Source organism: Cebus imitator, unplaced genomic scaffold, assembly GCF_001604975.1.
Source record: "Cebus imitator isolate Cc_AM_T3 unplaced genomic scaffold, Cebus_imitator-1.0 Scaffold339, whole genome shotgun sequence".
In the NCBI taxonomy this organism is placed as follows: domain Eukaryota; kingdom Metazoa; phylum Chordata; class Mammalia; order Primates; family Cebidae; genus Cebus; species Cebus imitator.
The window spans coordinates 867,629-880,728 of NW_016107654.1; the positions used below are offsets into that span (position 1 = coordinate 867,629).

Consider the following 13,100-nt stretch of genomic DNA (forward strand, 5'->3'; position numbering starts at 1 on the left):
CGTGTGTGTCAGTGTGGACTCTGGTGAGGCTGATGGAGGGTGTGGACGCGTGTGTGTCTCAGTTCTTGCGGATTCTGGGGCCTGCTCCAGGCATGGGACCCACAGTGACCAGCCGGCCTCGTCCAGGAGGGTTCCATGTGCCATCAGGAGAAGGGCAGGGCACAAACGCAGACGCCGACACCGGACGGGAACCTTCTGAGGAAAGACAGGCAGGCCCGGACCTGCCGCACCAGTGCAAGGGAGACCCCAGGGCCAGCGGGACCCCTAGACTGGGTTGGACGGACCCCAGCAGGGGCCCAGGTGGTGGTTTGGGGGTACGGTCCGGGTAGAGGTGGAAGGGAGTGGAAAGGCATGCCAGCCCCTCTGCCATCTCCCACCTGCCCTGGAGGCGGCAGCAGCAAGGCTGCCCTGAGCCTGCAGTGCTGAGCTGGCCCCTCCCTTTCAGCACTGTGTCCCCACGCGGCCACGCAGCAGCGCCTGGCAGCCCTGCGGCACCTGTGCCACAAGCGGTTTGTGGAGGTTCGTGAGCAGGAGGGGGCTGGCGGGCTGCGATCGTGGCCTGAGCCACAGACTTTGGTCTGGGATACTCACTGTGCACCACGGGGCGCAGGGGTGTCCCGAGAGGGGCCGCGTCTCGCCCCAGAGCTGGGAAACTGGGCCAGGCCTGGGGGAAGGGAGGCCCCGGGTCCCAGCCCTGGGCCGTGGCACCGGGGTGGGCCAGCATCTGAGCTGTGCGAGGGCAAGGAGGGCTCCCACCAAGCCCCTGTTCAGCCTCTGGAGGCGCCTGGAAACCGCCTCCCTCCCCTGTTTGCCTTTACAGAAGAGCCTGTCTCAGGAGAACTGGGCTGACCACGTGCAAGTGAGTCCGTGCCCCGTGGGGCTGCAGAGCACTGGGCAGCTGTCTGGGGGGCACAGGCCCGGAGCCTCCGGGCAAAAGCGGGCAGACTGAGGCCTTTGTTGGGGCCGCTGACCCCAGACCCTGTGTTAGGGCGTGTGCCTGGCAGGCAGGTGCGGGATCCCTGGGCCGGGCAGCCCACTCGGAAGCAGAGGGCCTTGGGGGAGCCTGGCTGGGCCTCGTTCCAGGCAGATGGCAGCGTCCGTGCCACCTAAACCGGCCGGCGGAGCTGCCTGTGCGGCCGGGTGGGGGCCAAGAGTCCCCGGAGAGGTGTGGGGCCTGGGCGAGGCCAGAAGGAGGAAGGCCAGGCCCCCCCGGTGCCAGCACAGAGCCGGCCGGAAGGGCAGCGGACGTCCTGAAGAATGCGGGCGGCTTCCACGTATTGTCGTCCACGTGGGAACCCACGCCAGGGATGCAGCCTCGGGCTGCTGGGCCTGAAGCCAGTGAGGCAGGCGGACCCTCCTTGAGGCTGTGGGTGGGAGGTTGTGTGGGAGCTCAGCCTCCCAGGTGGGTCCCCCCCTTCCCACCTGACACTCAGGCCACCCTGGACCCACGGACTCCAGGACCTTGCTGGGAGGGAGACCCTCGGAGCTTGTGCTGGGTCCTGGATTTCCTGGCAGGGGCTAAGGGCCCAGCAGGCCTGTGGGTACCTCTGTTCCCAGGCTGGCACTGCCACAGGCACTGCAGGGTGGGCGAGAGCTCACCCTGGCGAGGACGAGGCTTCTCGGGACCCCCTTGGTCACTGCCGCCTGGAGGCCACCCCTCTGTCTCCTCCCGGGCCGTGGGTGAATGGGCATCCCTGACCTTCTGAGCCCGGCCAGCCAAACCCCACAAAGTGAGGAGGACGAGGGGAAGGGGCAGAGGGGCTCCCCTGGCAAGAAGAGGATCGTTGCATGGGGCAGGTTAGGCAGGTACTCCAGAAAACCCACCCAGGCTCCTGGGACCTGGGGTGCAGGTGGAAGCCTGGTGACAGCAGGAGGGCTAACGGAGGCCGGGAGGGTCAGCAGAGGCCGGGAGACAGGGAGGGTCAGTGGAGGCCGGGAGGGTCAGCGGAGGCAGGGAGGCCGGGAGGCTGGGAGGGTCAGCAGAGATCGGGAGGCAGGGAGGGTCAGTGGAGGCCGGGAGGCCGGGAGGGTTAGTGGAGGCCGGGAGGCAGGGAGGGTCAGCGGAGGCCGGGAGGCAGGGAGGGTCAGCGGAGGCTGGGAGGCCAGAGGGTCAGTGGAGGCCGGGAGGCTGGGTCAGTGGAGGCTGGGGGCCAGGAGGGGCTGGCCGGGGCTGAGCTGCAGTGGACAGCCTTTGCCTCAGTGCCTCCATCTCAGCTGCTTCGGTCCTGTGGAACCAACCCAGGGCCTCAGGCGGGATGGGCACTGCAGGCCTTGGGTGGACAGCCGCCCCTCCTCCCAGAGTCCTCAGAGCCTGTGAGGTCGGGGTCTTTGGGAGTCCCTCAGGGCAGAGCCATGTCCCCGTCCCCATCCTCATGGACCCTCCTCACAGGGCCTCGTGGGACACAGCCCGTGGCTTCAGGAGCAGCTGTCTCAGCTGCTGACCTCCCTCAGTGACCCAGGCACAGCCGCCAGGTGCGCCCTGAACCTCCTGCTGCCCGAGGACCAGCTGCCAGCCACAGTGGCTGCAGAGCTCGGCCGGCTCCGGCTCCAGGGGAGGTGAGCACCCCAGGGTGACCCCAGCCAGGGGTGGGTTCTGCCCAGGATGGCCCCTGCCCTTGGGACAGCAGCTCACCAATCTGCACACCAATGGCTTGAGAATCAGAAACCAAGAGAGAACAAAGCAAACAGCATACCTGTGCATGGAGCAGAGAAGACAGCAGGGCCGGCCGTCGCAGCTGCTGCTGCCCACGGACCCTGCAGCCACGGACATGGCCGGGCCAACCCACGCAGGGGTCTGAGGAGCAGGCTGCCCGAGGGTCTGGGGGGCAGTCACCTGGAAGGAGGGGCAGGAGCAGGGGTCGTGCTGGGGCCTGGACTGAGCCTGTGTGGGAGGAGGAGCCAGGACTCCAGACGCCCCCACCACACAGGCCCCGAGCATTCCCCTCCAGCCCTGCGGTCAGAGTGGGTGGGGACCAGGGACCCAGGGACATGGGGACGCCACCAGCTCTGCTCCTCCCAGGGCAGCTGACGCTGACTCGAGGCCCGACGTGAAGGACATGAAGGACCAGCACTACCAGCTGCCCATCCCCAGGGAGAACGTCTACCTCCTGGCCTCTCGAGAAGACCTCGCCAGACACGAGGGTGCCCTCCTGCAGGTCAGGGGCAGCGCCCGGTGGCAGGACTCTCTGCCAAAAACTGGAGGAGACTCAGGGGCACGGCATTTGGAGGGAAGCACAGCCTCTGGGCAGGGACCCACCAGGCGCCCCAGAGCTGCTGTGAGGGCAGCCGTTCCCCATGCTGTGCGTTGGTGACGCTCCGGGCTGCTGGGTGCTGGCCTTCACCTGGGCCTCCTGCCAGCCTGAGGAAGCTGCCGTGGGATCCCCATTTTACAGATGGGGCCCCAAGATGTGGGGTGGGTCCCTGACATGGGCACTGCTGTTGACACTAGGCCAGGCTCTTGCTCACAGCAGCCAGGCCTCCCCTCTCTGATGCAGCCATAGAAAGCAAGAGGCAGCTGGGACACTGGCCTTAGTGTCCCCAACAACCCCAGCCACAAGCGTGCAGGGCGGTGTCTCCCCAAAGCCAGGGCTCACAGAGCTTTTCAGCCCTCCAGGCTGCAGTCCCTGCAGAGCCAAGCTGGCCCCGACGCTCACAGATGCCCATCTCTGCCCGCAGCCCCAGCAGGTGGTTGGTGTGGACCTGGAGTGGACACCGGTGTTCGTTGCCGGCGGCCGGCCCCGGCCATCACTCCTGCAAGTGGCCATGGAGGGCCGCGTGTTCCTTTTTGACATTCTGGCACTCACGCATCCGCCAGCAGGACAGGGAGCCCAGGCCTTCTCCCAGCTGGTGGCCCAGCTCTTCTCAGACCCGTCCATCACCAAGCTGGGTGAGTGAAGCCCTGGGGCCCCCTGCCAGTCCAGAAGGGAAGCAGCCCGCACCTCTGACGGACCCTTTCCTCCGTGCGCCTGGGGAGGGTGCTGGGCACCTCTGGGGTCAGGGGAGACAGTGCCATCCCTCCCACCCTTTCCTCCATGCGCCCAGGGAGGGGTGCTGGGTGCACCTGGGGTCTGGTGCCCCTCCCACGATGGTTCCTGCCCACAGGCTATGGGATGGCGGGGGACCTGCAGAAACTGGGCACGTCCTGCCCTGCCCTGGCCCACGTGGAGAAGCAGGTTCTGGGTGGCATGGACCTGCTGCTGGTGCACAGACAGGTGGGCGCCACTGCCATGATCTGCTCACACAATGCCTGGGTGGGCCTGGAGCTTGAGGGCTGTTTGAGGCCCCTCCCCCACGGCCCTGCGCTTCTCCTGCTGGGTTCCTGTCAGCTCAGCCTCAGTCATCAGGGCCCCGGAGCAGGGCCTGGCAGAAGCGGATCTGGCGTCCCCAGGGAAGGAGAGGAGCCTCCTCGCATGGGCGTCCCTGAGCTCCTGTGGGCCCCTCATCTGGCGTGAGGGCACCTTCCTGGGACAGTGCCCCAAGTTCCACTCGGAGCAGCTCTGGGCGGGAGCCCCTAGGGGTGAAGGTGTGAACCCCAGAGCTGTCCGTAGGTGCAGCATCTGCAGCCTGCAACCCCCACATGGAGCCTGTCCTTAGCTGTGTTTGCTCCTTCTCCCTGTCTCTGCTGCACTGGCCACTGGCAGAGGGGACAGAGCCTCCTCCTGAGCCGCCATGAGGCCGGTGTGAGTGGGCGTGGCAGGCCGTCCTCCTCCAGGGCCCCCACGTGGCTGGCGTGAGTGGACGTGGCGGGCCGTCCTCCTCCAGGGCCCCCACGTGGCTGGCGTGAGTGGGCGTGGTGGGCCGTCCTCCTCCAGAGCCAGGTGCATCACCTGTGGACGCTGTCTTAGCAGATGCGTGTGGCAGGCATGCCAACCCCAGGCGTGGACGGGGCTAGTGGGCTGAGAGGCCTGAGCCTCCTAGTGCAGCAGGTGCTGGGCACGACCCTGGACAAGACACAGCAGCTGTCCAACTGGGACCGGAGGCCGCTCTGCGAGGAGCAGCTCATTTACGCAGGTGTGTGGGGCGGCAGGTGGCGGTGACCCCTCCTCACACCGCACGGCCCTCCTGCCAGCTGCCCTGGAGGCTGAGGTCAACTCCCCACAGCTGCTGATGCCTACTGCCTGCTGGAGGTGCACCAAGCCCTGTGCAGAGAGCCCGCCCGCTTCCACTTGTCGGGAGACCTGGCTGGGAGCCAGAGGCCCAGGCACAGAGAGAGACCAGGGACACAGGAGCTGCCCGGCCTGCGGGAGGCGTTGGCGTCACCCAGGCAGGTGCGTGAAGCCCCGCAGGGTCCCTGCGTCAGGATTCTTGGGGAAGGAGGTGTCTGTCCATAAACCAAGGACCTGCATGGAGACAAGGTCGCTGGGTCGAGCGTGTGGAGGGGACTCAGCTCCCTGGCCCTGGACCCCTGCCCCCTGCAGGGAGATGGAGCAGAGTCCTGCTGAACTTCCTGCATGACTGTCGTGGGGACCGCCCTTTACTGGGGGCCACTGCTCAGGCAGAATGCCCTCCTGACACTGGGCCTCGCAGGGCAGCATCTAGGCCCCTCCCCGTGACTCCCACCAACTCTAGGCCACACACATACCCCGACACACATAGGGTGGCCCCCCCAGTGTGAGCACTAGACCTCCCTGGGGTGGTTTCGTTTCATTTGTCTGCATTTCTGCTGGGCGGGTGACAGTGAGGCTGTGAGGGGCCGGGTGGGTGACCGCGGAGCTGCTGACCGGGCCCTCACTGCAGGTCCCTGTGGCCGTGGCTGAGGCCACCATCCCTCGGGTCCCTGCCAGGACCTTCCGTGTGGTGTGTGACAACATGCTACAGGGGCTGGCACGGAGTCTCCGCTGTCTGGGTGTGGACGCGCACGTGCTGGGCAGCAATGAGGACCACCGCAAGGCAGCCGAGGTGAGCGCGGGAAGGGGCTCGGGGTCCTCCCTGGGAGCAGCTGCCCTGCCACAGGTGTGCCCACCTCCAGCACCAAAGCCCACTCTCCAGCTCATCCACGGCTGCCAGCTGTGCCAGGCAGGCTCTGGGAACAGGACGGCCAAGGATGGAGCCGTTGGGGGCCAAGGGTGTGAGATGGTCCCAGCCTCAGCCTCATTGTCCTGCAAAAGCAATTTACAGATCATGTAATTAAGACTACGAATCAGTTGACCTTAAGCAAGAGAGACTATCTTATTTGGGTGGGCCCAGGGTCACCACATGAGCCCTTTAAGGCAGGAATGGGGCCGGTCGCGGTGACTCACACCTGTAATCCCAGCACCTTGGGAGGCCAAGGCCAGTGGATCACTTGAGGCCAGGAGTTCAAGACCAGCCTGGCTAATATGGCAAAACCCCATCTCTACTAAAAATACAAAAATTAGCAGGGCGTGGTGGTGGGCGCCGGTAATATCAGCTACTTGGGAGGCTGAGGAAGGAGAATCACCTGAGCCCCAGAGGCGGGGTTGCAGTGAGCCGAGACCACACCACTGCACTCCAGCCTGGCTGACAGAGCAAGATTGCATCTAAAAAAAAAAAAGAAGGAATGGCACACAGAAGAGGCAGAAGAAGACAGAGAGTCAAAGCACAGGAAGGACTCCGTGTCCCATTGTTGGCTTGAAGATGGAGGAGGCCACACCAGGAAGCCTCAGTCCAATGGCCATGAGCAGCCGGATTCTGCTAACACCTGACCAAGCCCAGAAGCCTCACAGGAGAGCCCAGCCACTCAACTCTGTGATTTCAGCCACGAGACCCTGGGCAGAGAACCTGATTCAATCCCCCAGACTTCTGGACTCCCGCAAAACTGTTTTAAGCTGCTAAGCTTTTAGTGAATTGTTAACAGCAGGATTAGAAAAATAACATGGACTGTGGTACGAGGAGCCGGGTGCTGGTGTGACAAACAGCTAAAAATATGGAAGTAGCGGCCAGGTGCGGTGGCTCACGCCTGTAATCCCAGCAGTTTGGGAGGCCGAGGCAGATGGATCATGAGGACAGGAGTTCAAGACCAGCCTGGCCAACATGGTGAAAATTAGCCAGGCGTGGTGGTGGAGGGCACCTGTAATCCCAGCTACTCGAAGGCTGAGGCAGGAGAATCGCTTGAACCCGGGAGGCGGAGGTTGCGGTGAGCCGAGACTGCGCCACTGCGCTCCAGCCTGGTGACAGAATGAGACTCCATTTCAAAAACATAAATAAATGTGGAAGTAGCTTTAGAATCAGGTAGTGAGTGGGTGGCAGAGTCCTGAGGATCACACAGGGAAAGCCGAGATGACCCTGAAACAGACAGCAGAAATACGGCGTGAAAAGTCCCAAAGGTTAGGGATGGAGGCGGGTGAAGCGAGATGCCCAGACCTCAGCCGAAGTGTGAGGGTGTCAGACCAAAGCCAGGCTGACCAGTTTTCTCCCTCAGGGGCGTAAGAAGTGGGTGAGGTGGTATTTATTCTTCATAACAAATCGGAGAGGTGGAGAATCCATCTTGAACCTTCTATTCGTTTAAATACTAGTTATGGGAAATCTTACCCATATATTTTTCTAATTTCCTTTATTCCTTCTATTTTTTTCCATCAGTAAGGAGTCAAATATTTTTCTAATTGCTTTTATTTTATTTTATTTATTTATTCATTTATTTTGAGACGGAGTCTCACTCTGTCACCCAGGCTGGAGCGCAGTGGGGCAATCTCGGCTCACCGCAACCTTTGCCTCCCGGGTTCGAGCGATTCTCCTGCCTCAGCCTCCAGAGTAGCTGGGACTACAGGCGCCTGCCACGACATCTGGCTAATTTTTGTATTTTTAGTAGAGACAGGTTTCACCATGTTGGCCAGGCTGGTCTTGAACTCCTGACTTTAGGCGATGCGCCCACCTCGGCCTCCTGAAATGCTGGGATGACAGGCAGAGCCTCTGCGCCCGGCAGGGTCTTTCCAAATCATGTGTTTTCTGCTAAGACTCCTGAGTAGATTAGTTCATTGTTTCATATAAGGATTATACCTTGAGTTTCATTTTTCATACCTTCAAAAGGAGCACTACTAATAAATTTACAAGCATTTTTTAAAAAGAAAAGGAATGCACTCCCAGCAAGAGCCCAGAGGGTGTGAGGAGCATGCCCTGACCCCCTGGGCAAACGTGGGGCTGTGTCCTGCTGGCGCACAGAAGAACCTGGATGTGGAGCTGAGGAGACCTCCAGGCAGCGTGGACGGTGCAGCCTGGTCTCTACTTGCTTCTTATGGTGACGTGAGTGGAAAGAGAGACTGAGGGGAGAGCTTTTAAACAGAAAGGAACTAGGACTCGATGATCTGGGAAGCTCTCAGCCTGCCCAGGTGGCAAAGGCTTCCGACAGCGTGACCTGACAAGCTGTGTGTGCGGCCGAACACACAGTCAGTCTTCGAAAGCAAACCCAAGGCTTCAGAAAGCCCAGGGCATCAGCCCTCGGCCTCCTCCACAAACTCTGAATTGACCAGGAAACGTGCCAGTGATGCTCCACGCCACTCACCATCTTCCCGGACGTGGGTGGTCAGCCACTGCAAGCACGGAGGCCGGTTCTTCCCAGTCAGTCCCAATGTTCCTCTCCTGCTGGCTTCTTCTCTGCATCAGCCCAGCTGACCAATTTTGGGCTGGAGGTGGTCACAGAGAAAAGTCGCACAGATGAGTCGTCTGCACTGGTTCTGGGACGCCTGGAATTGGTTCCGTGATACTATTACATTTAGGGACACAAAGGGCCCAGTTTCCAGCAGCAAAGAGGGCACAGTAGTCCACGGTGAGATGTTGTAAAATTATTCAGATACTGCCATGGGATGGCCCTAATTGGGAAGCTAGAGAAGGAGAGATTCTGAGGGACCAGGTATTTGCTACTTCAGAGCACTGCAGTCCAGCCGCTGGGAACAGTGGACCGGCGGGGTGCTGCCAACCGCTGGAGAACGGGGGAAGAGGGCCGGCCAGCTCAGGCGTCACGCTCCCAGCTGCAGCTCCGCGTGGAGGACCTGCAGGCGTCGGCGCTTATCCCCTGTAGCTGCAGAGTTAAAACAGCTGAAAACCATGCCTAGCGTTTCATGCTGAGAGCAGCTGAATTACAACAGAAATTACGTCCACAATTGATGTTATTAATCTCTGTCCACGAGCCGGTCCTGCCCACGTCACGTGAGCTTCCGTTGTCTCTGAACCTGCCTTTCTCTGATGACGGATGAAGCTGAGCATCTTCCCAGACGCTCCGTGGCTATTCACACGTTCTGCTCCATGGAACGCCTCATGGCTGCCCTAAGAAAGGCCTGCCTGCGAGGCGGGGAGCGGCTGGGAATCAGCTCCCGGACTGACGGAAACCTTCCCTAAACGATGACAGTGGTTTGCTGTGCTTCATCCTCACAAACACTGCGGCTTATGCTGGACGTCACTTTCCATCCAGGACTCCGGAATTTCGGTACATGCCAGGCAGAGGGTATGGATGTGACCACCCCCCAGTAACAGCCTCAGGCGATGAGTCACCAACAAACTTTTCAGGCAGACAACGCTTCACACGTGTCATTACGGCTTGTTGCAGAAGCGCACCGCGCGTGACTCGCCTGGAAGGCTCTCGGGTGCCTGAGCCTGGCTTCCTCGGGCTGTGCCCGGTCCGTGCGCCTCTTTCCTTTGCTACATGGCTGTGTACTGTTCCCTGAAGCGCGTCTCAGAGCGTGGCGTGTGCTGTGTCCTGTGAGTGGCCGTGAGTCAGTGTCACCCTTACCTCCTGTAGCTGCAGGGGACTTAGTGACACTAAACCTCAGGTGATCTTGGGGACCCTCATGCCTGGTCGTCTTTTTCTTTCTACGAGACAGGGTCTCATTTGTCTGGCTAGAGTGCAGTGGTGGGATCATAGCTGACTGCACCCTCAAAATCCTAGGTTCAAGCAATCCTCGCACCTCAGCCTCCTGGGTAGCTGGGAACACGGGCACATGCCACCATACCCAGCTAATTTTTAAAATTTTTGTGGAAACAGGATCTCACTGTGTTGCCCAGGCTGGTCTTGAACTCCTGGCCTGGAGCCATTCTCCTGCCTCAGCCTCCCAAAGTGCTGGGATTCCAGGTGTGAGCCCCTGCGCCCGGCCCTGAGTTTTACATGACGTCACACTGCCCAGATTCCTCTAGCATTACCACCCATCTTCATGTCTGGTAGGGTGAGCACCCACCTTGTCCTCCTTCAGCCCTTTGCCCTTTCTGTATAGGTTCAGAAACAGCTCGGCCGGGCGCGGTGGCTCAAGCCTGTAATCCCAGCACTTTGGGAGGCCGAGGCGGGTGGATCACGAGGTCAAGAGATCGAGACCATCCTAGTCAACATGGTGAAACCCCGTCTCTACTAAAAATACAAAAAATTAGCTGGGCATGGTGGCACGTGCCTGTAATCCCAGCTACTCGGGAGGTTGAGGCAGGAGAATTGCCTGAACCCAGGAGGCGGAGGTTGCGGTGAGCCGAGATCGAGCCACTGCACTCCAGCCTGGGTAACATGAGTGAAACTCTGTCTCAAAAAAAAAAAAAAAGAAAGAAACAGCTCACCAGTTCAGTTTTGCTTGGAACTGCATTGACTCTATAAATCAATTTAGGGAAACGTGACATTTTTAAGATATTGAGGCCAGATGTAGTGACCACACCTATAATCTCAGCACTTCGGGGGGGTCAAGGAGGGAGAGTTGATTGAGCCCAGGAGTCTGAGACCAGCCTGGGCAACACAGTGAAACGTTATTTCTAAAAAAAATTAAATTAAAAAGAATAGGCAGCCATGGTGGCACACACCTGTGGTCCTGGCCTGGCCGCCCAGGGGACTGAGGTGGGAGCATCACTTGAACCCAGGAGGCTGAGGCTGCCCAGTGAGCCGTGATCACACCACTGCACTCCAGCCTGGGCAACAGAGCTAGACCTCATTTAAAAGGACTCATAAATAAAATAAAACGATACTGAGTCTTCTCTTCATGGATGATTATCTAACTCTTCCCTAACGTCTTTTATTCTAACACCTTTTTTTTTTTTTTTTTTTTGAGACAGAGTCTCGCTCTGTCGCCAGCCTGGAGTGCAGTGGCTCAACCTCAGCTCACTGCAACCTCTGCTTCCCGGGTTCAAGTGATTCTCCAGCCTCAGCCTCCCCAGTAGCTGGGACCACAGGCACGTGCCACCACGCCCAGCTAATTTTTGTATTTTTAGTGGAGACCGGGTTTCACCATGTTGGCCAGGCTGGTCTCAAACCCCTGACCTTGTGACTCGCCTGCCTCAGCCTCCCAAAATGCTGGGGTTGCAGGCGTGAGCCACCGCGCCCGGCCTCTTTCTGACACATTTGATAACCTCCATAAAGATCTCGCATGTCGTTTGTTAGATTTCAACCCAGGAAGTTTAGGTTTGTGTTGTGTTTATAAATTGTGGGTTCTATTTCCTGCCGATAACAGGGTGTGGCTGCTCTTGATGAATCCAGAAAACTTGCTAAGTGCCCCTCAATCTGACTGAATCGTTGCCAGCCATTATCATCTGCAAAAAATGAGCGTTTTCCTTCTTCCACCCCAGTCCTGTATCTTCCCTCATCTTACTTCATCCATCGAGATCTGTGAGACAGTGCTGAATGCAGGTGTGGTGGTGCGGTCCTTGTCCTGTTTCTGATTTAGGAAGGAGTGTTTTAAAATGACATAGGGTGGCTGCTCGGGATTCTGAACCAGGCTGAGGACGCTCCCCCACGATTCCACGTTTGCTGTAAGTTTTTGTTATAAATGAATATTGAATTCTACCTAGTGCTTTCCTGGCAGCTATTGAGATATTCATAGGATTTTTTCCTTTAATCTGTAAATGTGATGAATGACATGATTAACTCTTTGAATTTGGGACTAATCTTTCCTTCCTGGGTTAAATTCAACTTGGTCTGAATAATGCCCCCCCAACTTTTTTTAGATGGAGTCTCACTCTGTCACCCAGGCTGGAGTGCAGTGGCGTGACCTCAGCTCACTGCAACCCCCGCCTCCCAAGTTCAAGCGATTCTCCTGCCTCAGCCTCCTGAGTAGCTGGGATTAGAGGTGCACGCCACCACGCCCAACTAATTTTTGTATTTTTAGTGGAGACAGGGTTTCACCATGTTGGCCAGGCTGATCTAGAGCTCCCGGCCTCGTGATCCACCCGCCTCAACCTCCCAAAGTGCTGGGATGACAGGCGTGAGCCCCTGTGCCCGGCCCATATTGCCCTTTTTAATACATTGCTGCCTTTGGTCTGTGATTTTTTTTTTTTTTTTTTTTTTTTGAGACAGAGTCTTGCTCTGTCACCACGGCTGAGTGCAGTGGCATGATCTCAGCTCACTGCAACCTCCACCTCCCAGGTTCAAGCGATTCTCCTGCCTCAGCCTCCCAAGTAGCTGAGATTACAAACATGCACCATCACGCCCAGCTAATTTTTGTATTTTTAATAGAGATGGGGTTTTGTTATGTTGGCCAGGCTGGTCTCAGACTCCCAACCTCAGACAGTCTGCAGCCTCGGCCTCCCAAAGTGCTGGGATTACAGGTGTGACCCACCCACCTGGCGTGGCCTATGGTTTTTGTTTAGGAAAGTTGTATCCATCTTCACGAGTACATCTGACATGTAATTTTCCTTTCTCTTTTTTTCTAGCCTCATAAATATGTTGGGAAGTTTTCTTTCTTTTTTCTGCAACTCTTGAGTAATAAATTATCTGCTCCTGAAATTGGCTCACTTCCCATGAGGCTTTCTGGGCCTGACGTTTTCTTTGGGGAGAGTGTTCTAATGCTGATTGCTATTAACAGTTATAGAACCAATTAGCAGTCTGCGTCTTCTTGGTCACATTTGGTCATTTGTAGTTTTTCTGGAATGTGTCCGCCTACTCCAGCACTTCACATGCGTAAGTGTCCGTGGCTGGTGTTCTCTGTGGAGGCGCGGCGCTGCCTGCAGCTTTACGGTCGCTTCCCAGTGCTCTCACTCTTCTCTGTGATCTTGCAGAGATGTGTCAACTCACTGCCTTTTAAAATGACCAGTATCGGTTTTGTGGATTCTTTCTATTGCATTTCTGTTTTCTGTCTCATCAGTTTCCATTCTTATCTTTCTAACTTCCTTCCTTTTGCTTTCTTGGGGTTGTTTCCAAGTGGCATTGCTTAGCGCCTTAATTTTCAGACTCTTTTTTTTTTTTTTTT

General features: G+C 58.2%; 2 protein-coding genes across 5 annotated transcripts in view; one reads left to right on the top strand and one right to left on the bottom strand.

Annotated features, from left to right (window-relative positions):
• C8G (complement C8 gamma chain) overlaps positions 1-13,100 on the bottom strand; it is a 618,926-nt gene that overhangs the window by 231,510 nt on the left and 374,316 nt on the right. The window lies entirely within an intron of this gene.
• EXD3 (exonuclease 3'-5' domain containing 3) overlaps positions 1-13,100 on the top strand; it is a 96,834-nt gene that overhangs the window by 55,957 nt on the left and 27,777 nt on the right. For all 4 annotated transcript variants that reach the window (XM_017505468.2, XM_037730283.1, XM_017505466.2 and 1 more), the window contains exons 9-17: positions 446-519; positions 821-859; positions 2,390-2,556; positions 3,020-3,155; positions 3,676-3,886; positions 4,102-4,211; positions 4,848-5,010; positions 5,101-5,267; positions 5,737-5,898. In XM_017505468.2, the coding sequence (XP_017360957.1) occupies positions 446-519; positions 821-859; positions 2,390-2,556; positions 3,020-3,155; positions 3,676-3,886; positions 4,102-4,211; positions 4,848-5,010; positions 5,101-5,267; positions 5,737-5,898 (1,229 nt within the window). The remainder of the gene's footprint in view (positions 1-445; positions 520-820; positions 860-2,389; positions 2,557-3,019; positions 3,156-3,675; positions 3,887-4,101; positions 4,212-4,847; positions 5,011-5,100; positions 5,268-5,736; positions 5,899-13,100) is intronic.